General features: G+C 36.5%; 5 protein-coding genes across 10 annotated transcripts; 1 reads left to right on the forward strand and 4 right to left on the reverse strand.

Annotated features, from left to right (window-relative positions):
• Nucleotides 1-61: 61 nt before the first annotated feature.
• Nucleotides 62-3315, reverse strand: LOC133720711 (probable protein phosphatase 2C 68). Its single transcript, XM_062147152.1, has 4 exons — nucleotides 2769-3315; nucleotides 1531-1895; nucleotides 729-965; nucleotides 62-623 (listed from the first exon to the last, which is right to left on the reverse strand). The coding sequence occupies exons 1-4, from the start codon at nucleotides 3070-3072 to the stop codon at nucleotides 381-383; spliced, it is 1149 nt and encodes a 382-aa protein (XP_062003136.1). The 5' UTR covers nucleotides 3073-3315; the 3' UTR covers nucleotides 62-380.
• A 3270-nt stretch (nucleotides 3316-6585) lies between these two features.
• On the reverse strand, nucleotides 6586-8440 carry LOC133722654 (uncharacterized). The gene is made up of 2 exons (XM_062149525.1): nucleotides 7935-8440; nucleotides 6586-6850 (listed from the first exon to the last, which is right to left on the reverse strand). The coding sequence occupies exons 1-2, from the start codon at nucleotides 8307-8309 to the stop codon at nucleotides 6761-6763; spliced, it is 465 nt and encodes a 154-aa protein (XP_062005509.1). The 5' UTR covers nucleotides 8310-8440; the 3' UTR covers nucleotides 6586-6760.
• A 552-nt stretch (nucleotides 8441-8992) lies between these two features.
• LOC133720710 (DNA polymerase delta small subunit) lies at nucleotides 8993-14325 on the reverse strand. Of its 6 annotated transcripts, none has more exons than XM_062147151.1 (15): nucleotides 14167-14325; nucleotides 13846-13972; nucleotides 13557-13663; nucleotides 13336-13462; nucleotides 12927-13034; nucleotides 12046-12161; nucleotides 11873-11956; nucleotides 11567-11635; nucleotides 11410-11481; nucleotides 11243-11334; nucleotides 11037-11164; nucleotides 10702-10803; nucleotides 10487-10554; nucleotides 10211-10271; nucleotides 8993-9222 (listed from the first exon to the last, which is right to left on the reverse strand). In XM_062147151.1, the coding sequence occupies exons 1-14, from the start codon at nucleotides 14221-14223 to the stop codon at nucleotides 10218-10220; spliced, it is 1311 nt and encodes a 436-aa protein (XP_062003135.1). In that variant the 5' UTR covers nucleotides 14224-14325; the 3' UTR covers nucleotides 8993-9222; nucleotides 10211-10217. The 6 variants fall into 6 exon arrangements, with proteins under 6 accessions (XP_062003135.1, XP_062003133.1, XP_062003134.1 ...); XM_062147149.1 differs by having other exon boundaries at nucleotides 8993-9244; XM_062147150.1 differs by having other exon boundaries at nucleotides 8993-9259.
• A 667-nt stretch (nucleotides 14326-14992) lies between these two features.
• Nucleotides 14993-20129, forward strand: LOC133721956 (probable plastid-lipid-associated protein 13, chloroplastic). Its single transcript, XM_062148734.1, has 7 exons — nucleotides 14993-15370; nucleotides 15689-15810; nucleotides 15891-15974; nucleotides 16107-16203; nucleotides 16715-16931; nucleotides 18674-18726; nucleotides 19912-20129. Exons 1-7 carry the CDS (start codon nucleotides 15104-15106, stop codon nucleotides 20005-20007), a joined length of 936 nt encoding a protein of 311 aa, XP_062004718.1. The 5' UTR covers nucleotides 14993-15103; the 3' UTR covers nucleotides 20008-20129.
• Nucleotides 20130-22393: 2264 nt separating this feature from the next.
• On the reverse strand, nucleotides 22394-23227 carry LOC133722180 (VQ motif-containing protein 25). The gene has a single exon (XM_062149001.1). It carries the CDS (start codon nucleotides 23139-23141, stop codon nucleotides 22569-22571), a length of 573 nt encoding a protein of 190 aa, XP_062004985.1. The 5' UTR covers nucleotides 23142-23227; the 3' UTR covers nucleotides 22394-22568.
• Nucleotides 23228-27586: the final 4359 nt, after the last annotated feature.

Genomic DNA, 27586 nt, shown 5'->3' on the forward strand with positions numbered 1-27586 from the left:
ATGCTAAAGATGACCAATAAATCTCTAGATCCACACTCAACACTATTAGTACTTGAAAAGCTTAATAAGAACACATTTATTAAGACCAAATAAATTGCACAACTTTTGGGTGTATACAGACTCCAAAAAAGTTTGAAGCTTGCCCGTAGCTTTGCCTAGGGTGCATGGTTTTATGTAAAGAAATCAGTTTATATAAAGAAGCTTTCAGAAGGTGTTAAGAACAGCTGGAAAAACAAACAATCCAATGTTAAGAGAAATGTTGAATAAAGAAAAAAAAAAAAAACTTGATGAGCCTTGATGAGCCTGGTCTTCTAAAACAAGACCTAGGCTATAAAGTTACAGGGTGTTGTTTACTCTACGAACCAGACTTCACATTTGTATCAATCCTTGAAGATGCTAAAACTTGATGGTCCAACCGTGTCAATGAACCCTCTTACTGATAGCTCGGGTAAAGGTTGCGTTTTCCCCAGTAAATCATGATCTATAAAAATGACAACAATCGTAATATCATCATGGAAGTACCTCCTGACACCCTTTTCAACCTTCTTAAGGTCGTCATATGTCATATCCCTTTTTCTACCTGCCTCACCAAGACATACTTTCAGAAGTCTCTTTGCAATTCCCTAACATTTATGAAAAACAAGAGAACAAAACATTATTAAAATCTAAATAATAAAAGGAAAAGAATGGGGAGACAATAAGAGGAAACAAAAAACAAAATTACATACTTGTCGAGGATTATTATGCACAATTTCCACAGCTTCCTGATTAGTCATGTGTTCCCAAAGACCGTCTGATGCAAATATTATAAATCTATCTTCAGGTCGTAGAACTCTAGTACATACAGATGGTTCTGCTGACAGCACAGGCCGCCCGAGGGGTTCAGAAAGTTGGAATCTCGGAAATGAAGGATCAAGAGAAAATTCTGGCCTCTTCAAGTAAGCATCGCCAATAGATCTAGACACCTGAATGTGAGAATCCAGTGTCAGAATCCACTTAACATTTTGTTTACATACGTAGTTTAAGGGAGTAACAAAATATTAAACATTATATAGGTCTATAATGAAGCATATTCCTGCAAAGTCTCAAAGATACATGATTGATGCCACAATAACCATTGATTTCACTTGACCCAGGAAAAGAGAAACATCATCAAATTGACACAAAAATGATGTATTGCAAACCATAGCTGCTATTTCATGCACTTGTGTTCGTCAGCATGCTTACATGCCTGGAGAGGACGTGCAAATTTCTATTGTGAATATAGTTATACTACTGCAATTCTTAAGCATACAAAACATTTCAATCAAGAAAAATTCAAGTCACATATCACAATGGCAGTCGTTTTAGAAATTGGGTATCCATTCCAGCAGGATGAAGAAAGCATACATCAAATGACTTTACAGACTGCATAAATAATAGGAAAGCAGGTATCAATACTAATAGATTAAAGAACATCACACATATATACAAGTTACCAACTAGATCAAAACAAGCCAATCAGTTGAAAGAGACAAAAAGGTAGTAAACCTGTATGATGCCTTTGATACGCCAAACTCCCTGCTTCATAACTACAATGTGTGAATCATTCGGATGCAATGACCTGAGCTCTTGTCTAACCTCCTCCATACTTGCATTGTGTTCCCTATTCAGCTGTTCGGCAACTATCTTATTTGATCTACCTAAAGAACCAATTACAGCTCTCGAGTCACCTAGATTAGCAACATACAAAGTCCCACTCCAGATAACTCCAACCAGACAACAAGAACCTTCTGCTGCAATCACTGGTTTTATTCCACAAGTCCTACGCACAAGAGTAAGGAACCCATCCTCGGTAGCAGAAAAGGCACTTCTAAGGATATCTTCAGATATGGTTGTCTTTTCTCGAGCATGTCCTGTAACACGGTTAAATAAGTTTCAATTTGAAAAATCCAAAAGTACTTCAATCACAATAGAAATCAAAGGGTGATGCCTACAATACAGAAAATAAAGCATCTAATGTCCAATAGGGAAATTCCAGAGGGCTATATTTTAATTTACAAAACAAATGCATGTATTCTGAAACTGCATTTCTCTTCTCCTTCCACAATCAGATATAGCTAAAATGGTCTGGAGTGGAAGGAAAAGAAAATAGTTGAACTTTTCTTTTTTACCACAAAATACTTATGCAGTACCAAACAAATTTTTGTTTTTTTCTTTTCCAATCACATAATTTAACATTCAAATCTACTCCAACTATGCACAACAAAATAGATCCACCACATAACTCTACTTCGAATGATGGAACCAATTCTCTCTTCCTCTTTCCAATAGATCCACCACATGAATCAACATAAACTAATTAAACTTGCTCAAACAACAGCACATAACAAGACAAACACACATGTCTGACAAAGGGCCAGTCTTGGATGCAGAGAATGGAAGAAAAATCAGAGGAAAAAAAAAAAAAAAAAAAACCAATTTCTGCTTTAAAAACCAAGTACACGTAAAGAAACCAGACAACCGCTTTCAAGAAAACACAAATTCACAGAGGCAGTTCACAAACACCCCACCAATCCCAAGAAGAAAAATCCCAAAAGCGAAGAAGAGAGGGGTTCAATCATAAATGAAGATGATCACAAAAATCCAAACCCTGTGCTTTAAACCCAATAAAAAAAAAAAACCATCAAACAACACAACCCACATTGAAAAGAAGGTGAAGGCAATCCTGGTCTGAAAAACACACAAAATCCCTGTCAAGAAAAAGCAAACAAGAGAGCGGCTCTCACTCATAAGATTGACAAAGAGATGGTCAGAAATGAATCTGGAGGCATCAGGTCCGCCATGTCCATCATAAACTCCAACAAAAGTGGCATCCCTTCCGGTCTCGACTTGGCTCTGGTCCTCGAGAACCTCATTGGCCTGAACGACAGCGAAGGAGAATTCACCGTAGGCGTGCTTGTCAAGGGGTCTGCACCAAACGAGAGGGTCTTCAATGGAGGAGTCATCAAGAATATCATCTTTACTCATACGGGCATATCTCCTCACCGGCTTCCAACACGTCCACGCAATCCTTGCCAGCCACGAAAACATCCCTCATTTCCCAACAACCCAACACACTGCTTTGCTCTAATAAGTAACCTCACTACCACCCCAAGTTTGGAATTCTAGATTTTGGGTTGTCAAGTAATGGGGTGGGATAGGGAAAAAGGGTTGTGGTCTTTTCAAGGCAAGCAAGGACTTGGTGAATTTTTGAGTCCACTCTCTCTCTCTCTCTCTGTGTTGAAGAGGGAAAGACTCAAAGAGAAGTTGCACAAACTAAGTAATGGCAAAGTTGACGAAAGCGTGTGAGAGGCACTCTCTTCTTTTAAGTTTTTTTTTTTTCACTTCTGAAAGGTTTAAATTTGACAGAAAGGACACCACTGGGATGACCAAATTACAGGTGTGCCACTGAAACACAACTTTTTATTATTATTATTATTTTTTGTATGGGTAAGAGTAGGGTCATCTCTTTTTCCTTAGCAATTCACCTTCAATTGACAATTATATCTTTTTGATGAAAAATATCACCACTTGTGTAATAAAAAGAAAAAGAAAAGGAAAAAAAAAAGTGAAATTTATGGTTAATCATTTCAAAATTTGAGGAGATCTACATCTATATACTAAATGTAGATATGTGAATGGAAACACTATATCTAAAAAAAATCTAGATACCTATAAAGTCTTCTTCAAGTTGCTCATAGGTGGCAATGACTCAAAATGGGATGCCTCAAAGGTGTCACTCTGCATACTCTTGCTGCTGGATTTGGTATTGGCTGCTCATCAGAGGCTTGTTTTTTCGATGTGACTTGTGGTTGTCATATATGGTTCGGATGGAACAGATGGTGGCTTCAATTGTGGCAACGCTGTCATTGAAGGCGACAACGAATACTTACCCTTCAGGTGGGAGACGTGAAGGGCCATTGGTAACCTCTCTTCTCATCAACCTATCATACCTCTTGATTGTGGAAACATATGCTTTTGTGAGATCGAGTTAAAAACTCCCATCGGTGTAGGGTGCTGGCCCAGATCTTCAGTAGCCCTGACAGATTAACCAACCACGATGGCCTCAGCTTCAACAGCCACAACATCGCGACTTGCATCTACAAGTAGTGCATGTAACTTGGTGCCAACAACGTCACACACACTCCAAAATTCGACAATATCGTAGTTGAGACGAAGAGAAACACCTTTAAGAAGTCCATGTTTAGACTATAGACCAAAAATCCATCATTTTCCTTTGAGATGACCTCGTCCGATTTTGACAAATTAAATTGATGAAAATGCAAAATGGATGTTAACTTTATTTTATTTTTTTTCCTACTCAAACAGAAACTCTTTGTTTTTTTTTTCTAACATTAGTAGAAAGAAAGAGCAGAATTGGCATGGACCATTTCAAACTCTGATTTTAGAATGTAGAAAGTGATGGACAAGTAGAAGTAGAAGTGAAGGGTAAGCAAAAATTTCTTATTAGTGTGTAATGAATCTTTCATGACATAACTGTTTTCTTTTTTGTCCAATATCTTGACAAATGAAATAGATGGAAAAGGAAATTGTTCAATTGATATTGGCTTCTTGTGTTTTTTTATCTGAAATGAAAACTCATTGTTGTTTTATATCATTATTAAACAGAGCATTTGGCATAAACCATTTCAAAACTCTGATCTGTTCTTGGTGACATTATTATAAATGGGGTTTAGCAGATTGCTTTGTTGACCTTAAACAATGACACAGCCATGGCCCTCAAGCTTTTATATCCAGAAATGAAGCTTCTCTTTACTTTTTAACAATAGCCTTTAACTCTTTATAGACTCTTCAGTAGCACCCATGTGCAGGCAAGCCACTTCTCAATCTCATGATGATGATGCATAAGCTCTACAACTTATCTTCTCCAATTATATATATATATAACTCTTCTCAGGTGCGGATATTAGTACCTAAGCAAAAGGTACGGATTTCCATATTTAACTCACTTTTCGACCATATTTTCACATCTTAACCGTTCAGTTTTTAGGTCCTAATGTATAGATCATCTCTATAAATTTTCAGCCAAATTGATGATCATTAAGGCATCCAAAACTGCAATTTACATGTGAACGAACCAAATCTGTCGAACCAGAACCGTTCGTGTTTATAATGGTAAATTAATATATATATATATATATATTATATATATATATTTTTTTATTTTTTATTTTTTTTAAAACCCCACCCCATTCCCACCGGGGGCTCGAACTCCTGACCTCTTATATATGAAACCAAAGCCTTACCACCCCACCAAACACACACACCCAATATATATATATATATATATGAAACCAGAAAAGAAGTCACAGATTTATTTAATTGAAAAGATAAAGACTTATTGGCAATATATTCGAGCAGATCCCACACCACGTGTGAGTGAGTAAGTGCAACCATGTAAGAGCTGAGCTTATCAGGAAGAAAGCAAATCCAGCTTTGTCTTTGTTTTGGGGATTGAATGAAATGAATGGAGGAAATGCAGAGGTAGGAGGATGTTGTTTTCCAAGAAATAAGATGGTAAAGGGGAAAGGAGGAGGAGGAGACACATGAGGTCTGTGAGACACTCACAAGGTGGCCTTGCTTGGCTCAGCTGTCACAGCATTCACTATTTCAGGTCAATTCCAAAACATGGGAGGGAGTCATTCATGGTAGAGGCACAGTTGAAGCCCCATTAAAGATAGTGTTGCTCACAGATTGAGATGAGATGAGATATGGTTGGGGCATGATGTTTAAGTGTGGTTCCATGGTCAATGTCACATGTATGAGTACTACCACCTTTTTTTTTATTTGGCCAACAAAGTGGGTTGAAAACTCTACCACCAACAATGGAGAAGAGGTTGAGGATTTTGGGTCGTCTCAACTATGTATTTCTAGAAGAGGTTAATGTTTAAGTGTGGTTTCATATTTTTTGTGCTGATATTGTGTTTGTGTATAAGTCATTCTTTACATTACATCTCGTTCAAAATGTCTAAATTTTATATTTCAAGAAAATAAAAAGCCAGTTTTTTAGACTGGTTGTGGAACTTGAGATGTGCGACTTATTATGTTCACATTTTTTGGGAATCACTTTAATGCTTGTGAATAATCATGGCATAGGGTGTTGAAGGTTGTTGATGTTTTACAAAATTAATTATGTCAAGATACTCGTGTTATGGTAAATGTTATTTTTCATTACTTTAGATATTAAAAGTATAAACTCTTCGCTTACCACAATCCACAAAAATTTAAACTGTCTGAGGCAACAATTCTTTGATACTCTAAAACTCTGTCCTTAGCTTTTGGTTTTACCCATTAAAGCTCCACATGTAAAATTCAACTTATTGGGAGGATGAGATTGTAGAGATTGCAACTCCAGATCTCCAGATCTGATATTATGTAAAAGATAAGTTAGTTTACTACTATCATTATGAAATGCGAGGTTGTTAAAATGCGATTATTCGCACTAACAAGCTACTTTTTACTTTAACAAGATTGGTAATTTGGATATGAGCACAATAGCAATACACAGACACACAAGGATCCACATAAGCAAAAGCCTAGTATCCAACTTGAGGTTTTGAGTGAGAACTAGAATTGAGCTTTATTTTATTCCTTGTATAGAAAAACAATATGCAAAAAGAATGAGAAATACAAATTTGAATGTAAATTTACACTAACTGAGCTTTACTAAATAGAAGTTTCTGATAATTAAGAGCAGAGTCAAAAACTGTTTGTGGAGCTAAACAATGTCATTTATCAAACGCCTGTGCCTATTGTAATGCTTCTCCATGAAAACCTTTGAAGCCCCTTCTATGGTCCTCCTCCAAGTCTGCACATATGAATGCAACAAAAAGAAAAAGGTTGAAACCATAATGTTAAAAGTCTGTGACATCAATATAAGTTGACTTTCCTTTCCCATTTGCAATTGTAAACATATATTTCAGTCATCAAAGTATCAAACTCATCATCAATACATATTATACATCTTTTTCTATGTTCTTCCTGTCTCTTCCCCTGTCGATAAAAATGGAGATGGGCATAGCTTAGCTGGCTTATTGGACCAGACTACAGCTTTAAGAATAGAAAAGGCTGCAACACAGTTCGAACTTCGAAGAGTGAGAGGGGCATTTGGGTGAGATTATTTGCTAGCCTATGAATGGGGGGAATAGGCTGCAGATTTTGGGGAGAGGGTAGCTCTTGCTGTACTTATGCTTTCTAGTGCTTTAGAGTACAAAAGTGCTTCCTAATTCTTTGACTACAAAAGTACTTCCTATTTCTTCTTAGAGGTGCAAAGGACTCCTGCAATACTTTTCTTTTAGTTAGAAGAGCCCATTTGATCAGCTAATGCAACAAGGGTGTATAATTAACAGTTGATTATAGGGGATCAATACATTAATTAGTTGAATATTGTGGTGGTAATTTAGCAGTATGATTACTATTTGAATCTGTTTCCCGAGACCTAAACTGCATAAATATTGCAGACACTAAGTTGACACTCAGTACCTAACATTGGGGCCATTTAGATTCCCCGACCTATGGTCCTAGTGTTGGTTGGTGAAAACCCAATACAAATAGATGGACCCAAATAAATATCAAGAGATTGTAATGAAAACTGGGTTACAGACCAATTATGTAGAACGTACAGTTGGTAAAACAATTTTCACAGTTGGTTATTATTGGCTTTGAGAAATGGTTTAAACTTAGCTGTGATTGTTTAACTGCGTTTTAACAGAAGTAAAACATATGATTCAATTGCAATTCATCTTCAGGTTAAATTTATTGCTATACCGAACTAAAACCTAGTTACTCGGTAGTTAAAAATACACAAACCTACTTAGATCAATTGCAATTCATCTTCAGGTTAACAAAAAGATTTGTATGAAAAACATGAATTGAAATGATGAAAGTCTTACCTTGTGAATGGTACCAAAAAGGGACTTGTTCCTGATATCCCTTGACCTGCCATGAACCCCAAGCTGCCTAAGCAGCAATCCCTTGTTTTTAGTCCCAGCAACAACAGGAAGCAGTGACCTCCTCTCCACTAAGCTGCTACTCTTGCCATTTGATGGACTCTCACTCTGATCAAACTCACCGCTTTTCCGGCTTCTTTTCCTTTGCTTCGAAAGCGCCCTGATCGCCTTCTTCTTTGCTGAGGCCTCGGCCTCATTGCAGGAATCAGCAAATTTCCTGAGCAGCTCATCTGAAGACCTCTTGGTCACATGTTGAACACTAGCAGAGGCAGTAGCAGTAGCAGCAGCAGAAGTAGGAATAGAAGCAGGAGGGTCCATTACAAATTCAATTTGTGTTGAGAAAGAGAAATTGAGAGAGTATGTGAGTTGCAATAGGAGTTGGGTATTTGGGGTTTGTGATTTTGGTGCTTAATGTAAGTGGGGAAATATTGGACCGTTGGGGTTAGGGAGTATGATTTGAATAATTGGGGATGGGCAGATAATATAGCCGTTGGGGAAGGTGCAGTGCAGTGTATGTATGATTGTCATGTGACATTTTAGAGTACATAAATTCCCATTTGACATAATCTGATGGCTTAAAAATGCGCTCCCCCCATGTTCACATAATGCAGTCTCCTCTTGTTGGATCTGGGTCGGGTCAGTATATGGGTTTCAGGAGACTTGGACCACAAGGCCCACAACTCGTTCCAGAACTCAACGATAAACTGAACAGAATAACATCATTTGCAGAACGACTCCCTCATTTTCGTTGACAACGTTATTGTAGATCTCAATTGCAGAGTTGCTGGGGCGTACTGTTCAGCAGTCATTTACTAAATGCTCATTCCAGCAACAACTTAAAATGAGCATTCCGTAATCACGGCGGCTGAAGACCATACAAGCCACCATCTGAAATGAGAAGTTTGGGGAAAGATTCGATGATAATGGTTAACCAAGCTAAGACTTGGAAAGCCAACATAAGCTATCTCTTCAGTAAACCGAAATGGTTAACAGAAAAAAAATTAAAAAACTAAAGTCTGTTAATATTACACCAATTGAAAAATTACATCTATTCTTCAAAACGTCATCAACATCTTCAATTACTAGGATTCCCTACTACAAAGGAATGCATAAATAACTACTCCAAAAGCCCACTTACATGATATAAGATATTCATTCAACAAGCAAATGTTCATAAAAGAAAATAAACATTCAGGCTGTGGCTCCACAGATTCATCACATTCAGCTCCCTCTTCAATGGATTTCCACAAATGCTGTTAGAACATGTACTGAATATGTAAATCCATTCAAACAGGTGAAAACGAGATTAAATATTTCCAATGTTAATTAAGAAAATGGGTAACAAGTTGCTGAATGTTGGTTTTGAAATGGATTTAAAAAACTGTTTCTGAGCAATATTACACATTTCAACAACATATCTGTTCAAATGTTAATTAAATATTTCTGAGCAATATTACACATTTCAACAACACATCTGTTCAAATGTTAATTAAAAAACTGTTTCTGAGATTAAATATTTCCAATGTTAATTAAGAAATTCGGTAACAAGTTGCTGAATGTTGCTATTGAAATGGATTTAATAAACTATTTATGAGCAATATTACACATCTCAACAACGTATCTGTTCAACATAATATAATTATCGTGTGCCTAAAAGTTGCAGAATTCAAAAAAATTCAACATAATATTATTGTCACATTAAGTATAAAATCTTGGCACCCCCATATAATGAAAGAAGCAATGACGCATGGAGAGCTAACGCCTGTTCACCCCCTATCCCTCTTAAAGTTTGACATATACAATGCCAGTGATTACAATGACCCCCTCTTAGTAGTTAAAATTCAACAAGTAATTCCGATTTTGATAAAGTCTTACTAGTTCAATATCTATTCAACCAAGTTTTGAGTGATCTGAGACCAAGAAAAGAGAGGAAGTTTTTCAGTGATCAATGTGTGATAGTTTCATACGTCTGGTTACTTGTAAATAAGTTCAGTGATCAAAGTATTATTTTGGAGATGACAAAGCGTATGACAGAGTTGTAATTTTTGTGCAACAACTTCTGTTATTAGTGTGTTTGTTGTCCTATTACAAGGAAGAGCTGATTATGTTTCTAGTTTGCTAAATAACTTTTTCACATCTTGATGATCATCTGTAAATAGAACATTTGACTGGAGCTAAATTATTAAAGAATTCAGAACTCTACCTGATAAATCTCATACCAGGTTATTAGAATTGAGTCCCAAAACTGAGTGTATGGCATTCAAGGGTTCTCATGTTTAGCTGCAAAATGGGAACACACCATCATAAGAATGATTGGAGAATAATTCAAACTGCAATTTTTCAACTTTAAATAAACTTTACACAAGGTCTCAAGATATCTTAATGGACACACACTATAACACATAAGACACGCCGAACCCGTCTAACATCAAGATTGATGCCAGTACTTAATCGTCAAGAAGTTTCAAGCATGTGTCAAAGATACAGCAGCTTACCACAACAGCAACTCCTGTCTCACAGAATTTAGGAATGCAAATGAGTCTCACCATCTGCCCTTCAGATCCTGCCCATGAAACGTTGTAGACTAATCAAGTGATAGAAAAGAAAAAAAACAAATTAAAAAAGTTTTGCCAGCATGAAAATTGTTTTTATCTATCGGCGAAGTTAAAAATATATATATAATATATCCAAAGAAGTTAAAAGATTATACCTTTTACCAAGCGACTATCATATTTATCCTGATTCCCAACGAAGTAAACATAAGGACAGCTCTCCATCAGGAAGGGATCCCTATCTGTGAAAGGATAACACTCTGAAAGAACATAACGTTAACATGAGTATGAATTTGATAACACAAGAACTCAAACAGAACGTTATGGGAAGATTAAGTATATAAACATGTCCATATTTATTTTGCTGAATAATAGCGATTGGTCTCAAATTAGAGAACTCATCCTATCTCAAGATACCAGCAACTTTAACATGTCAAATTGAATCAAACGCATGACTAACAAAACTACACAAGCAAAATATATGATTTCATACCAAGAGTATTTGGTGCTGTTGGTGCCAGATGCCTCCACCTCAATGTTCTTTCAAGATATTCAAGTCTATCCTTTGCTTCTGAATACCTATCAAGATCATCTATATTTTGCCCTGATGTTCCAACAAATCTGAAAACCAAAAGATGACTATGTCAAAATAATTACCTAATAGATAATACCAAAAGTCAAATCACTTCTATATTGTACCTCATCTCATCAAGATCAAAGGAATGAGGATTAGTACATGATCTAAACGTGTTATAAACTGATGACCCAGGGAAAAGGCATCTGTTTAAAGGCTGAAAGGAAAAGAATATCAGAAGCAAAACAAAGTTATGAACCAAAATGCATACTTTCAAGGACATATATCCAACCTGTTGAGGCAACGAAGCATTTGCAGGGTCATCTACACCTGGCATGATATCTAAAGGCACACCTGCAGCTATCTGACATAAGTGAAGTCAATTAAGCAGTAAAATTCATGATAGAAACAAAGATGAAGTATTGACAAATTAAACTGATAGAAAGAACCTGAGTCAACATAATATCCAGCTCCTTAATTGGTGAAGAGAGCCTAGATTGATCCTTTGGTGCCAAGTTCTACCAACAATGAACAAAATGGCATCTCACTAATTTTGCTTGTAGGAAAAGGACCTATGCATCTCACCTTATAAACTAACTACAAAACTGCTCTTTCCAGTTTATTATCTTTTTTTTTTTCTGAAGACAAAAAATCTTAAGTACACTCATTCACATTGGTCTCCACTCCTACAATTTAGAAGCAATCACTAAACAGTTATATTCTACCTTATTATCAACAGCATCTATATGTGTTACCTGTCCATTAAGAAGTCCACGAGGAAGTTCAACAGAGTTTCCAGCAATTACAACATGAACTATTTGCGATGCAAGGTTTTGTTCCTGTCCAATGTGCCAAAAACTATAATATGTTAGGAGTAGTGTGGAACATAATGAACAGTGTATGATCTTGAAGGACAAAGGACGTGAACCTTCTCATCTCCTAAATGTCCTGTTATATGATCAACAAGAAGCTGAAACAAAAGAGGATTTGAAGAGCTGCTTCCAACATGAAGCCCAGACACAAAAACAACATACTTATCTTCTCCTGCATGCGGACAAATTAAAGATAAACAGAAAAAAACAAAAAGTGAGGCATACGAAATAGTGCAACATGCTAGAACATATATACTAGAGGAAATTAGTCAAAATATATATGAAACAGGCAACATATTCATCACGATGGCAGATCGATACTAGAACATTTTTTAATCATATATGATACCAGAACATAAGAATCATTGAAAGTGAAGATTGAAAAAAATTGTCCATTTCTTAAGATTGTAACTGTATCAAAACTGAGAAAAAGTGAAGAAAATTTCAAAGGTACTAGAAGCCAAGAGTTTCCACTTGATACTCAAAGGTTCAGTTAACGTTTCCTGTGACTTTAGCTTCTATTATATCTTATATTATAGTGAATACTATCTAACAAAGTTTGCATAATTCCACTTTTGCTTATGTGTTCACTCCATCATCCAAAACCAAACATATGAATCGTAAAGCGAAATTTGGGCATGTAACTGTGCATTTATACCTGTTCATGATTATTTGTTTTCATTTGACTGTTCATTATTTGATGTTGATAGTGAGAATTATATTTCTCACCAATAGCAGATCTCTAGTGGTTTATGTATTTCCACCTTAATAACAGTCTGTATTATCAACTAGATTAACTGGTTCGATTCCAAAAGTAAATAGACCTTTTATATATAAAACACAAGATGGAGACTTGAGAAACAAATGTCCAAGTGAAAACTTTACTGCAAAGAAGTAAAAACACAAAAGAAAGGAGAGAGAGGTAATAACGTTGTACTTGATTTAAGTGGCAGCTCAATCTGGGGTGGTAAGCCAGCTTCGAGAACATCTAGTACTAAGAATTCACCTGCACCGGTCTCTTTTCCGTGCAAGCCAACAATATTCCCTATCAGCACGTCAATGTAAAATGAGCATGCTTGAAACTTAGTGAATTGGTATTATAATGTCAAGCAAATTTACTCTTCCAGATCAAAATGGACAGTTCAATTAATGTCACAAACATGCGATCAAAGATAAAATGCTTCCTCGAGGACCCGACATACAGACTTAATCTTAATGTCCAAAAGAAAGCAATTGTAACTACTAGTGAGTTAAACAACCACGGGCGAAAACAAGATTCAACACTGAAAAAAATACAAAATGGGAGAGTTTCTTTCTCTCTTTAGTCCAGAAGTGACGACACATACCTGTTACATATACAGAAGGTGAAAGCACGGTCCCAGCAAGCTTAACTCTTCCACTTTCATCCTCCAAAACCAAATAATCATCGGCGTGCACGAAATTATGAGGCTTGACAAGTGGTACCGCAGATCTCTGTTAAATAAAACATAATAGCATACAAGAATCAAAATGAAGTACTCGATAACCAAACACAGTAGGAAAATTGAGAATGGACGAGTACACCCACCGTCTTAGAGTACTCGTCAAGAATGGAAGGTTTGAGCTTCATGTGCTTGTACAGGGTTCCAACAATGGTGCACTCCTTGCCTTCCTCCAATCCCAAAATTGTGCAAACTGCAACACCATACACAGAACACCTCTACTTATGAAAATACCATTTTACCAGAGAGCCCAGATCACTGAAAGTTAAGTTATTCAGAAAAATTAACAGCAAATATCAAACTCAATGCGCTAAAATTTGACCCCTTTGAGCCCGAAAAACCGAAACCGAATAATGTGTGAGAGGAAATGAGAACCTGGTAAATGGGGCTTCCAGTTGGGGAGAAGGGAATAGAGGAGAGTCCTCATCAGATGGAGACGCGCAAAGTAAATTTGACTGTACTGCTGTCCCTGGTACACCTCTTTCATCACAAACTTGTCGTCCTGCACCAAATTAAATTTAATAAGAATTGCTGGAAATTGAGGAATTGCAGCTTAGAAACCCTAGAAGAAGAAAAAAGACTGGAAAGAAGGTTAAGTTGTTTACTTCCCTTCTAGTCTCTTTTTCTACACAGTGCGAGCAAGAATGTATAGGAGGAGAGAGAGAGAGAGAGAGAGAGAGAGAGAGAGAGAGGGACCTGTGAGATGTAGGAGGCTTGTTTTCTGTGGAGGTTCTTCTCCGAATCGATTTCCATGGCGGGAACAAAGAGAAGCACACTGGAAGCTAAAGCAGAGGCTCAGTAGGGCTTTTATATGATACAAGAAGCAGCGAGAGGTACGGGGTTCGATACCCCGCATCTCCAATTTGATCTACAACATTATCCACCTCATATTTTTTTGATGCATCCCTTTCCCATTAAGTGATTACTTTTGGATACATCCCTTTCCCATTAAGATATTTTTTGCTACAATCCCATCCCCGTGGAGGACTAGCCCCGATCTCCAATGGGGATCCATCATTTGCCGTTCTTAGATTTATGTCATAAATTTTTAAAAGTGAGGCTCATCAGTGATTAGTTTAATAATGTAGTTGTACAGTGTACGAAAAAGAAGAAGTTAGATTTACTAGAATGAGTTCACATGTTCCGTGTTTTTTTTTTCTTCTTAACATGCCAACGAAATTTAAGATTGTAAAAGATAATTCATGTGGTTTTTTCGGCTAAAAAAATAAAGAAATGGTTTGAGTGTGTCTGGTCTGAGTCTTGTTACCTTACTGTTGTTACCTTGTAATGTCACATATTGAATGCCATAGCCAAATAAGGTATTACAGAGCATGTGGATGCAGTAAGGTGGGCTCTTTCTTCTTCTTCTTCTTCTTCTTGCTTGTTACTTGCTCACTCATGTGGACTCACAACTCTGTAACTTGTAACAACAAACCCATCCATAATTCACAGGCTTTGATCAAAACGCAGGTCGTCGATTTCGCTATTAAATAAATTAACAAGATATTATTTTTCTGAAAGACGAAAATACCCCTCTCTCTCCCTCTGACTTCACGCTTCCCTCGCGCCCTTGAACCACCACCACCCCACGCATCTCTCACTCTCCCATCACCCATAGAATTTCTTCTCTTCAATGGCGACCTTACAGGCCCACCTCTCTGCGATTTCTGCCATCGGCTCCTCCTCTTCATCGTCCTCCTCCCTCTCTTCCACCACCACCACCACTTCACTGGTTTCCGTCGCCACCTGGCCGCAGTCTGCCCGGAAATTCCCCGGAGACCGGAGCCGGAGTCTCCAGAGGTCCGTTGTCCGAGCAATGGTTCAGACGGTCCCCGGAGCTCCGGCCGCCTATGCTAAGGAAATGGAGAGGCTCTCCGCTAAAGAATCACTGCTTCTCGCCGTGAGTCTTAACTTTCACGATTCTTGATTACTTTCAATCTAATCACTTCATAATTTGTTATCTTCTTCTATTACTATGCCTGATTAGTTTGTTTAGGATGAGTTAAACTGAGAATATATGAGCAAATGTGAGGTACCGTTTGGTTGTCACTTTCAGATTATGCTGCTAACCACAATATTTTTACTCGCCTCTTATATGCAAATTGAAGCACTAGTGCTCCATTCAGTTTCTTTAGAAAATGTTAGACTAGTCATGTAGTACAGTTTAGTCTGGCATAGTCTAACCCTTACAGTCGAATGCCGAAACCTTTTGTTTCAGTTCAAGGATGCTGGGGGTTTTGAGGCATTAGTCACTGGAAAGACGACAGACATGCAGCGGATTGATGTCAATGAGAGGATTACTGCTTTGGAGCGGGTCAATCCAACACCCCGCCCTACAACGTAAGTGCTTTTCTGAACAAAGCATTCCCACGTTTTATGTGCCCTGGATGACTTGTTCACTTGTTCGTTCAGCTTCCCAGGTCGCCCTTTTTGGAAGGACGATGGAATTTCGAGTGGTTTGGGTCCGGAAGCCCAGGTCTATTTGCTGCTAGATTTCTATTAGAGTGAGTGCTTCTTATATATATTATTTCATTTTTTGGAAATGTGATTAGTATAGGTCACAAATAGTTTACTTGTCTACAATTATCTGACTATAAAGCTATCTTATCTTATTGATGCAATTTCTCTCTCTGCAGGAGATTTCCTTCAACAGTGGCCAGTTTGTCAAAAATGGAGGTGCTCATCAAGGAAGGGAATGCAAAGATTACAGCAAACATGAAAATATTGAACTCGGTATTACATTTTGTCTATAATATATCTATATAGAAATAGAAGTACTCATCATTTATTCTAAATATGCACATCTCATCTATATTCACAGCTCTAGCATGATTTGTAATGGATACTGAACTTGAGTGGGTCATATTTAGGCTCTAGAGTTGGTCATGTTTGCATCAGATATTTGGCTTGCTTGTGCAAGTCGTTTAGGTACAGCATCACAAAAAAAAAGGACGAAGACAAGATGCAAATTTGTGTTCAATCGTGTCCCTTTTTATAAATATTTGTGTTCAATTTTTAAGACTTATGAAAGGAAAAGACAGAGAGGAAAAAAAAAATAAGAAGAAATTAGTCCAACAGTAACTTTGGTGATATAATAGGTAGTGAAGACATAGTGTTGAACTGTTGATTTAGGTATGATGTTACCTATTATTTACACACATCGTCTGTATGTCTATTCTGTTTAAGTTTGATGAGTTAAACTTTTGTGAGCATTCACTCTGAAGCTCTTTCTGGTTCTTTGCAGATAGAAAGCAAATTTTCTCTGTCAACCAAGTTGTCTGTGGAGGGACCAGTTAGAATGAAAGAGGAATATGTTGAGGGGATTCTTGACACACCAACAGTTATTGAAGAAACAATACCAGAGCAGCTAAAAGGTGCACTTGGTCAGGCAGTCAACACAGTGCAACAGCTTCCTGTTCCAATTAGGGATGCCTTCGCCAATGGGTTGAGAGTTCCTTTATGTAAGTTTGATATTCTTCCTTTCCCTTTATTTTGTTTCCTAACCTAATTACGCAATCATGTATCTAACTCAAATGTGTTGTCAGAATAGTATCTTCTTTGTTGTGATCAGGTACTACGTAATAGAATGGTTTAGGAAATTTGGGAAAACCTTAACTCTATTCAATTCCTTTCATGTTTGATATCTGCTCTTTTTCAGTCAGGTAATATGTGATGGAATATCATACGCATCTTAGGAAACTGACTACTTAGGGTAAAAAGATGCTTGTGAGTTCTCATGCCACATAAGAAGTTGCAAAAGGTAGAAAAGGTAGAACCTTTTTGCACTTGTGCTACTGTGGTCATAAGCACAAAAGGTTCTACCTTTCGCAGCTTCTCATGACTAACTCCTTTACATGCTCTTTATCAGTCAGGTAATACGTTATGGAATATTATAAGAAACATAAAAAACTTACGACTTAGGATAAAATGATGCTTGTGAGTTCGTATGCCACATAAAGAGTTACAAAAAAGAGAACCTTTTGTGCTTCTCCTACAGTTCCTACAGTTGTCATAAAGCAGAAGGGTTCTACCTTTTTCAGCTTCTTATGCGGCACTGGTCACTTGCATTGGTTAGCCACATCCTGTATTTCTAGATCGATTATATACTTGTAATCTCCTTCTGCAAAAAGCCAATGCTAGTCATGGTCTTCCTAGGGCTACTGCTTAAGACTTGGTTAAACATTATTCTCTTGCTATGAATTTTATGAAAATGTTGTAGCCTATTGACTTGGTTAAACATTTTGTCTATGTATTCATATGATTATAAAAGTCGGAATATATTTCCTTTTACAATAAAATTACTTGTCAGTTCTTTACTATTAATTTTAGGTTGGGGAAGTTAACAGAGCTATATCATTTGCTTTTCTTGAAAGATAAATGTTCATTTCCCCCCATCCTTTTGTAAGTGTGTTGAAGGTAAATGATTGAACTTCTCATGGGCAGTATCATTGATAAGAACCTTGGCAATGGTAGGTGTTATATTATGATGCCTCAACAGAGGTTTGTCTATCTATGAAGTTTTCCCACTGGCCCAATATGTAAAATGCCTTTAGGTTATCCACATTGCTGTTTAGGCTTTAGCCAACTATCTCTCATCTCATAATCATGTAATATTCATCATAGAACCACTACGTCCTGCCATCCCATGTTACTTTCTCTCCCGACGACGTAGTCTTTTGGTTGAGGTTGAAACTGTGTGGCTTCAAATGCTGTTGATATTTTATTTTCATCAAATGAACAATTTTGACATTCAGATGCATGCTCACACATCGAATGAACAATTTATCGAATGTATGATTTGTTTGGTTTGGATGTGGGTGTGGTGTTGTCATTTTGTAACAGTTTTATGCAATGCCATCCTAAGTTATGACATTATCTAGAATGGTTCATTCAATATGATAAAGGAGGCAATTTGAGTTCTGCTCTCTTTCATTACTGATTTCATCTCATCTTTGCCTCCATGCTAACCTAGTCCTCATTATGAATCCATGCCAAGTGTACTGCTCTATGTTCTACTATTTGGAAATTTCAGTGTCATTTATATGTGTCACCCGTGGTCCCTGCTAATGCTCCGTCAAAAACATGATAAAAATACCAATTTAACCTTCCACCCTCATTAATAAACTGTGTTTTATGATAATTTGGTCTATTTTCACCTACCTTTCACTATGCATCCATGCTAAGTTTTACTTCGTGCCTGCAGCTGGAGCTTTCGAGAGACTCTTCATGATTTCCTATCTTGATATGGAGATAATGGTTAGTATTATACTGAGTATTATTTTCTGTAGTTCAGTTTGAATTTTTTAAACATTACGTGTGTTTTCCAGACCAAAAAAAACATTACATGCGTTTTGCTGTGTAAAACTAAGCCTCATATCTTTCTGATGGTTAGCTGAAATGGATATGTGCATAGAAAATAATTAATCTGTAACTTAGACTTCCGTATCAAACTTGGTGGAACTCAAAAAACTCTACAGTTATGGTTTTAAACTTATTTTCTTTAATATACTAATATAGTTATAAAAAAATTGTTCATGATGAAGTTACTTTGTTGATGGGGATAAAATAATTTATTTTGTTTTGGTCATGGAAAATTTTTCTAATTTTCTTTGCGGATCTTCAAAACAGGATACTCAATTCCTCTGCTGTGGGAAATAATTGACACTCAGTTTTCCACTTATAATTATGTTCTATTATTTTGTGTGTGGTGTAAAAAGGTTTGTAAATGCCTCAAATACTTTCTAATAGAGGGTCAGAGTTATACACTATGTATTTTAGTTTTAGCTTTAAAATGTACATTATTTTACCTAGATAACTATATTGTTGGTCTGACTTTGCATGAAAGAATATTCACAAAAAGTCAATGGTTTGCAGCGTTTGCTGAGCTTGATATTGTTTTTGCAATTGTCTTAGAATTAATAATAGATGAAGTAAGTTCAAATTTGCTCCCCTACCCTTGAACTTTTGCGTAACCTTGGAATTTAAATGTAGTTTAGGAAGAACTTACTAGTTAAGTCTTTAGATGATATACCACCTATGACAATTCCAAGTCTTATCACTTTTCATTTTCTTTCTGGGCGGTTGTATTAATATATTGACCGCTAAAATATTGCTCTTAATCAATCTTGCTTAGCACGGCAAGATTCTAAGACTTTGGTCTACTGCAAAAGACGCACACTTCTCCCACAAATCTTCGCACAGGATTTAGGAGGTAATAGTTATGCTTTCTCTAAATATACAATAAAATATGGAGGCACCAGTTTTTAAAGTACAAAACAGGGACATGTGTCTTTCGGCTGTAGGTTCTAATAAATGGAGGTGGTCAAATATTATTCTGTGATAGACATGAGAGAACAGACGTTGATTTTTGATATATTGAAATGACTGCACATTGTGTTATACATTAGCAGGTTCTGAATTCTGCTTCTGGATTTAATACAGATCATAAGAGATGCTGCTGGAGTTCCTGAAATACTTACAAGGTTAGATTCACCCTCATCTCCCCTGGCAGAAACCATCACGGAGTATGAGAGCTAAAGGTGCTATTATGTATGGGAACTAAACTTTTTCGATTTTTGTATAGTTCACTTTCAAATGATAGTTACATTTCATGTCCTTCTCTCTGAATAAGATGTTGTTCCTCTTCTGATTTCCCTTGATATCTTGCTGAATTTTTTAAGTAACTGGCAATGAGGAAAAAACCAACCAGCCACCAGTAAACACCAAAACATGTGTGAAATGTTCCATCTCTGTAAAAATTCAAGTCAATTGTTTGTTGTCTTCTTAAAGTCTTTAAGCATGTGTGTGTTCTTAATTATAAAATAGAGATTCACTGGATAAGAACAAGGAGACTTTTGGAATATTAAAGGTTGGTGTGAAGTGTGAACATGCTCGACTAAATTGCACCCACGCTGTTTGACTAAGATGTGCTCTGCTCTGCTGTCTTGCTGGTTTCAATTCTTGCAGCCTCACAAGCTTTTGCCTTTACATCACCTGGAAGGACATCTCAATATTTTTGTCATTTTCATTTTTAATATGTTGCTGGTTTTCCAATTCCTTTGCCTGTGTCAAGGAAACCTTACTTGCTCTTCGCAATAAACCTCCTGTACTTCTGATGTGTGTATGTGGCGGAGCATTTGAAGCTTATGGAGTACATATTCTTTGTTTAACCTTGACCGAAAAACAATCTCAACGTCTCCTTTCATCTCATTTGAAGCTTAACATTTCTTTTCCCATCAATTGCTTTAGGGTAATGGTTCTTTTACTGGAAGTCGCCAACTGTTCTCAGAGTGATGACATTCAATTACGTATAAATTGAAGGTTTGATGATATAGCATTTCGTATTTCCTCTATCAAGTGAAAATTACTGCGTTTCTGTTTGTAAAATGTCGTAATACCATTGAAACTCCATCTCAGTCTCTGACACGCTAGCTTTTCTGAGAGGTAATACAAGATTGTCTCGTTATATACGGCAGTAAGCAGTGCCGATGTGCATAAGGGGACACCTACCTGGTGCTAGTATCGGTCGTTGTCTTTGAAGGCTCAACTCTTGGCATACAGTCGTTATAGACTTATAGATCGGCAGATGTGCACTATAACAGCATCATAGTTGAAAAAATGGTGGTTTGAGACTTTGAGTCATTCCTGTCATTTAGTTTAGATTCAATGATTAGAGGTAAAATTATGCCACTAAGAAATTAATATTACAATTTGCAAATAAACATTTAGTTAAAATGTTGACTTTCCGCCGCTGTTTCTTAGTCAACTGACAAACTTGGGTTTATCTGATAGATTAAGAGACAATAATTTCACAGCTCTTGGTGAAATCGAACATCTACAGTTCCAACTATTTGATTTGCTCATGGCAATATTGGTGCTAGTGTTCTAAAAATCTCTCTTGGCGGCCGCCTTGATTAATCTGAGCGGTTTCTCGGTAGGTCGAGTTTTAAGAAAATATTTAAATATAATTTTTTATTATCAAATACTTAAAAATGACTTTTAAATGTAATTACTCATTATATGAATCTCTATGTTTTCAATCAGTTATACTATTAAATATTACTTTTATTCTTAATTATATTTGTTTATATGTTGTATAATAAAATAACGGCCTAATCCTCTCCTAAGCACCTACGTGGCTACGTGCTAGGCTTTTCTCTTCACTGCCCGTCTGTCGGCTATCGATTTTTTGAACATTATAGCACCAAATGACAAACATACATATTATATGGATTTATATGTATATATATTATGTACCTTCCGTACATCCACATATGGTTGAGAAGATAAAATCTAATAGTATTAGAAGATTTTTCATAAACAAAAATCATATAAATCGTCACTACTTCTCTTTTATACTTTTTAATGGGTTTTATTTAATCAATTAATTGCGGTATATTTTTTCTTATAAAAAACAAGTGGGTATTGCAAAATAGTGTTCAAAAACTAATATTGGAAGTTTCTCAACAGAAGCTGCTAAATTTGGAGTAGTGTATCTGAATTTTCATGCCTACATGTAGGATGGGAGAAAATGAGAAGGGACGACTTGTGTATTTAAAATTAAAACAAATGAAAAATTACAAATAAGTTTTGCAGGGGAAGCCATCTATATGGTTTTGCAGGTCCCAATTGCCCAATGTTATACAAAAGTGGTTTTCCAAACCATAAATGGCTGAGAGAGAGAGACAGAGAAAGAGGGGGAGAGACCCATTTTAACAAGAGACAAAAGAAGAAGCAGGGTGAAAGCTATCCTCCAAAAAGAAAGAAACAAAACCCTGGTTCACCATTATTCAATTCAAAACTGCAAAAGAAAGATGAAAAATGAAATATTATGACTACTTTTGCTTCTTGTTTACTTCTAAATGGAGATTGCCAACTGCAATATCTCTCTCTCTGCCAAAACCCAGAAGTACCCAAAAGTATATATGCTTAATTAACTTTAAACCCTTGTATTTACATAGCAAAATGAACCGCAAATATTAGAGTCAAGTTAAAACTTAAAACCAAGAGATTAGGCACAACCCATTTTCAGATTCATTACATGGTTTCTTCTTCTGAATTCTGATGATGATGAATTACTGGTACTACTAGCTAGCTAGCTACACAAGTTGGGTGCCTTCAAAACCATGCAGCAAGTGAGAATTTGAAGCAGAAGAAGAATCCAAATTGGGTAGCATAGGAAATTCACCAAGCTCTTGTATAAACCCTTCCAAATCTGCAAACCTCTCCAAAAACCCACCTGACTTGTCCGCATTCCACATCATCTCTTCTTCCTTGATCACTCTCTCCGATCTCGGAAACTGTTCCAACCCCCGGAACCCGGCACCGGCTCCGGTACTTCTCATCAGCTCCATTTTCTTGGTCTCGGCCATGAATGCACTTCTCTGATGATGAGCTTCCGACCCTCTGCTGGGAACTCCATGCGCCCTCTTCTTCTTGTTGTTGGTGCAGCCGTTGTCGGATGGTTTTCCGGTGAGTCTCTGGACTAGCTCCCGGAAATTGGCCACGTCGGTCTTGATGATTTCGGGTGCAAATATGTGGATGATTCTGATTTTGGGTTTTGGTTTTGATATTGTCTGTGAGTCTCTGTGAATGGCCAAAGCATTTGAGCAAGAGTTGGGAGTACTTGTTCCCCAAGTTTGCTTCTTGCTCATCATCATCATCTCCTCCATGAGAGAAATGGTGAGAGAGAGAGAGAGAGAGAGAGAGGTTGGGAGACTGGGCCGGGGTTTGTGGAAGTTGGTGTGTGTATCTATTTGCTTTTGGAAGGGAGAAGGTGATGCTTGCTTATATGGGGGAGGGATTTTGTGTTAAATGTTAATTAATATTATTTAATTAATTGGATGGCAAATCAGAAGAATGTAAGGGAAAAAATACAAGATTTAAAAAAAAAAAAAAAAAAAGGAAAAGAAAAAAGTGGGGGTTGTCTGGCAAAATTGTATTGTCAATGAAGTAAATGGAAATTAAATGGTCCCCCCATTATCCAAATTGGTATTTCATGATTATAATTATACATATTGTATGTGTATTGTTTGTTTAGTGCAAAGGTTTGGGGTTGTGGGAACAACGTGTAACCTGTATAAATAACTAGCATGTTTCTTCCTCCATGAAATGACCAAAAGTCCAAAACAGGCCTTGTTGGCTTGTTTTCCATTCAACTTGGAACTTGATTAATCAGGGTCACCCAGTTGCAATTTGCATTAATAATGTATGTAGTTTTTTATTATTCTTACCAGAAACCATCCATGAATCTCCTCCTTCAACTCTGATGAGAGATGGGTGATTGAAAGTAGAATCATTTTAATTGGTAGCTCTTGGTTATTGAACTGTCAGTGTGCAGAAGTTTAATTGGTAGCTCTTGGTTTTATGCATGGTAACTAACTCTGAGTTTTGATAACTTTCCTGACCTACATTTACAATGAACTTGGTCATTAAGTTACATTATTTGTTCCTCCACTTATATTTCTTGTTATGAAAGTGCAAATTTTATTGAATTAAGAACGATTTTAAAATTTTGATATGAAATTTGGGCATGCACTCCAGATGATTTCAAGAGCAACAAAAGATTTTGATACGGAAATAGTGAAATATAAAGCATAAACAATGTGTTAATCAATTGGCTAGCCAATTAACATTCACAAACAATGGAAAACTCAACTCACAATATGTTGGTTAATAAATCAATTATATGTTGGTTAATAAATCACTTCATGTGATTGATCCCAAAGAAACCATATAGCTAAACCTAGCAGCGGTTATGAGAAGCGAAACGAAAAGCATCCTATTGACTAGTTGATTAATATGTTTTAGAACAGATTTGCTCACCTAAGGGATAGTTTTAAGGGACTGTGAGGGACAAATGCATCTTAACCACATGTATTAAATATAAAATCAGAAATTATAATAACTTAAAACTGTGCATTTATTTTCAGCCGTCAGATTCACTTGTCCCTCACAGTCCCTTAAAAACTGTCTCTTAGGTGAGCAGGCATTTGTTTTAAAATATGAGAATAGGTTTTCCCACTAAAATAATTTTCTAATTTATTTCAATTTTTAAATTTATATGTTATTTGTTAATTATTATTATATATTTCATTGTTTGTTCATTTGGGTTGACAAAGTGAGCTCTCATTGTCATAATAGAATTTTTTTTTTTTTTTTTTTTTTAATAAAGAACATCTCAATTTCATTCATCTCAAGCCAGAGTGATTATTACATACCTTTCCACTACTAGCTATAGACAGCTAAGAAAAAATGGTACATAGGGATACGTTCACTAATTGAATATCCGACACTCGTTGACGCTCACTAAAAATAGTAAGGCTGGAACTAAACATTTAAGGTTCACGAAACACATAGGGTGAACGAAAGTACATAGCTCTTTTGAGCAACATCATGAAATCGAAAGCTCCAAGTGAACCATATATGTGAATAGACAAAGCGATACGAGATGAATAAAAAACTCGGTTACTATGCTCAAATGTCCACTAACCTAGTTACAAATTTTGATTTAACAAAAGTATAAATTTGTCACGAATTCACTATGTTATCATTTATTTTCGTTCATGAGAATGCAAAATTTGATGGTGCTCATATCAATAGCAAAGACGATCATTGTGCTTGCATTTTCTTTGGTAAATATGGGTCTTGATTTATGGGGTACTCTTTATCCAAATTTGGGATTCGGGTGACTTTTAGATCCAAATATGTGATTCAGGTCGAGTTCGACTGTTGAGTCTTGTGTATTTGTTATCCAGGTATCGCAAATCTATGCTATTATATGATGTTGACATCTTTTGGTCGTCTAGTCTATTTTGTATAGAGACAACTTAGAAGTGAATGTTTTGTAAATTTAACCATTGTATTTGGATTCTTTAGTCATCTATGTCACCGCTCTATTAACTCCTGTTAAACATCAAAAATATTATTTTTTTATTTCTTTTTGTTTTTTATCTTAACTAAAATTAGAGATCGTCTCATAATTCAATTACAGCACGAAAATGTCCATATAACCTAATTTGGAAAGATCATGCTCCCCAATACCCATTAAAATTCAATGTCATGGAGGGCAATCATGAAGGGCAAATCTGTCACGCTCATGCCTTCCACAATTGTACTACGTACGCGTACGTAATCCCGCGTTTCACAGTTCACACCAATTATTTAATAAATACCGATTCTCATACTTTTACAATGATTTGCTAATTAATCCTCCAACTTGTTGTAACTTTCCGTTCCTCCCTACAAGATCTAAAAATTGCTAGAAACTCCCCAGGATAAAATCCAATTGAACCAAAAGAAAACGAGCTCGTACTTGTTTTTTTTTTTTTTTTTTTCTTATGTATTTACAATATGCCAAAAGGCAAGAGGCAAATGTGCAGTGCCTACATATTGCGTGCCAAAATGGTTGTCCTAATTAGTAGCCATTGCAAAGAAAAAAAAACCCAAATTGAGAGATCATGTCTAGCCTTGAAATGAAAAACAACTCGAAAAACTAGAAAAATCCGATGCCATAAAGCAGAGAAAAGCGCGACCACATAAACACATTGTGCAAGGTGCAGCAAGAGCGCCGAAAAGAACCAAGCCCTAGCCTCTAGGTTTTGCAAGAGATAGCAAGGGAGAAAACTTGAACTAGAAAGGGGACTTGAATATGTTTGATTTTGTATCATTGATTTGTCACTATGCTCTTATCTCATAATTAACTAGTTGAAAGAGGTACCACGGCCGGTTTTAAAAGAAATTGACCGGACTCACTAATGGAGCTTTCGATCCTAATAAACTTGGATCATTCTTAATTAAACACCCACTTAGTGTCTCATATACATGAGTTGACTATGTCTTCACTTAATTATTAGTGTCCCATTTAAGGTTGCATTATTCATCAATGGAATATATATTTGGTGAGATCGAATTGCTTAAAATTGGTTAAGAGGTATGGTCACATGGCACACGATAGGTGCTTGTAGAATTGGTATAAGTGTATAACTGCCATACGATCGATATTATGGTTTCACTTTTCTGACCTCTTACATGATGATCATAGTTCGTATATGCATGCAGAAAAGGTAGTCATGCTTCTCAGAACGCAAACCCTAAAATAGCTTCTGATAATCAGTTGCCCCATTTCTACTTTTTTCTTTTACTTCTATTGGGTACATAGTTAGCTTTCCCACTCGATGTTTCTTTGTATTTCTTGTCTTTGTCAACATTACATCATGTTGATTATAATTTCCCATATACATGTGTATAGTCCGTGATAGCATAAACCTGTGTGGTGGAGAGAAGAAATAAGTAAATAAGAGTTAAGAGATAAAGAAAAGAACTAATTAATTAAGGAAATGGAGAATGGCTATTATAGTATTAGCCGGCAGATTAAAACTAAATCAATGGACTATGTAGGGGCTGGAGCGGAGATTCTCGTTTTCTGAGAGAACGATAACTGTCGATGCTCATCTGAATGTGATGAAGGTTGTGCTCGTGCATCCATGTGTGTGTGTTCCGTCATCATCTGTGAGAGAGAGAGAGAGAGAGAGAGAGAGAGCACACGGGTTTCGTGCCGGCCCACTGGCCCACGGCCCAACTCAATATTTATATGATGGCAGGCGTATCTAAACCTTCAATCAAAGAGGTGACACGTGTCGACGTGCGGGAGCGAGTGCATGGCCACTCCTTGACGTCGTCGTCGTCGTCTCCATGGAAGCGGCAATCAAGATGAGTACTCATAGCTAGCTTGATCCTTGCTGGCTTTACATGCACTTGAGGAAACGAAAAATTGCCCTTCTTAGTTGTTTTTGTTAATTTTATGCAAATTGCAATTTCTATTATTATGTTTTGAATTTGACAATTAAGTCGATGTGTTTAGCAGTTGCGATTTTAGATCATTTTAATCATAAAGTTACTCAACTAAATGATCATCAACTCTTTCACATATAATCATCCATCTTGAGATGAAAAGTAATCTACTTTATTTGTGAGAAGTACATCAATTTGAATATTGATGAAAGATAGCAAGACTGTTAAACCTAATTAGCACCAAAATTACAAAGCATGTTTACCCGGTTTTATCATGTGTCTCGCACGCATTGCCTTGATTTGTGACATCTTCGAACTCAATTAT

The sequence above is a fragment of the Rosa rugosa genome, chromosome 7 (genome assembly GCF_958449725.1).
Source record: "Rosa rugosa chromosome 7, drRosRugo1.1, whole genome shotgun sequence".
Taxonomy (NCBI): Eukaryota; Viridiplantae; Streptophyta; class Magnoliopsida; order Rosales; family Rosaceae; genus Rosa; species Rosa rugosa.

Excerpts from the sequence above, each read along its gene's own strand:
- LOC133720711 (XM_062147152.1), bottom strand. The coding sequence starts at position 3,072 with ATGTTTTCGTGGCTGGCAAGGATTGCGTGGACGTGTTGGAAGCCGGTG. Across the intron at positions 966-1,530 it reads GTATCAAAGGCATCATACAG|GTGTCTAGATCTATTGGCGA; the intron begins GTTTACTACCTT and ends TCTCACATTCAG. Across the intron at positions 624-728 it reads TGCATAATAATCCTCGACAA|GGAATTGCAAAGAGACTTCT; the intron begins GTATGTAATTTT and ends CATAAATGTTAG.
- LOC133722654 (XM_062149525.1), bottom strand. The coding sequence starts at position 8,309 with ATGGACCCTCCTGCTTCTATTCCTACTTCTGCTGCTGCTACTGCTACT. Across the intron at positions 6,851-7,934 it reads TTTTTGGTACCATTCACAAG|ACTTGGAGGAGGACCATAGA; the intron begins GTAAGACTTTCA and ends TCATATGTGCAG.
- LOC133720710 (XM_062147151.1), bottom strand. The coding sequence starts at position 14,223 with ATGGAAATCGATTCGGAGAAGAACCTCCACAGAAAACAAGCCTCCTAC. Across the intron at positions 13,463-13,556 it reads TTGACGAGTACTCTAAGACG|AGATCTGCGGTACCACTTGT; the intron begins GTGGGTGTACTC and ends TTTATTTAACAG. Across the intron at positions 10,804-11,036 it reads AACAGCACCAAATACTCTTG|AGTGTTATCCTTTCACAGAT; the intron begins GTATGAAATCAT and ends ATGTTCTTTCAG.
- LOC133721956 (XM_062148734.1), top strand. The coding sequence starts at position 15,104 with ATGGCGACCTTACAGGCCCACCTCTCTGCGATTTCTGCCATCGGCTCC. Across the intron at positions 15,975-16,106 it reads GCTGCTAGATTTCTATTAGA|GAGATTTCCTTCAACAGTGG; the intron begins GTGAGTGCTTCT and ends CTCTCTCTGCAG. Across the intron at positions 16,932-18,673 it reads TGGGTTGAGAGTTCCTTTAT|CTGGAGCTTTCGAGAGACTC; the intron begins GTAAGTTTGATA and ends TCGTGCCTGCAG.
- LOC133722180 (XM_062149001.1), bottom strand. The coding sequence starts at position 23,141 with ATGGAGGAGATGATGATGATGAGCAAGAAGCAAACTTGGGGAACAAGT.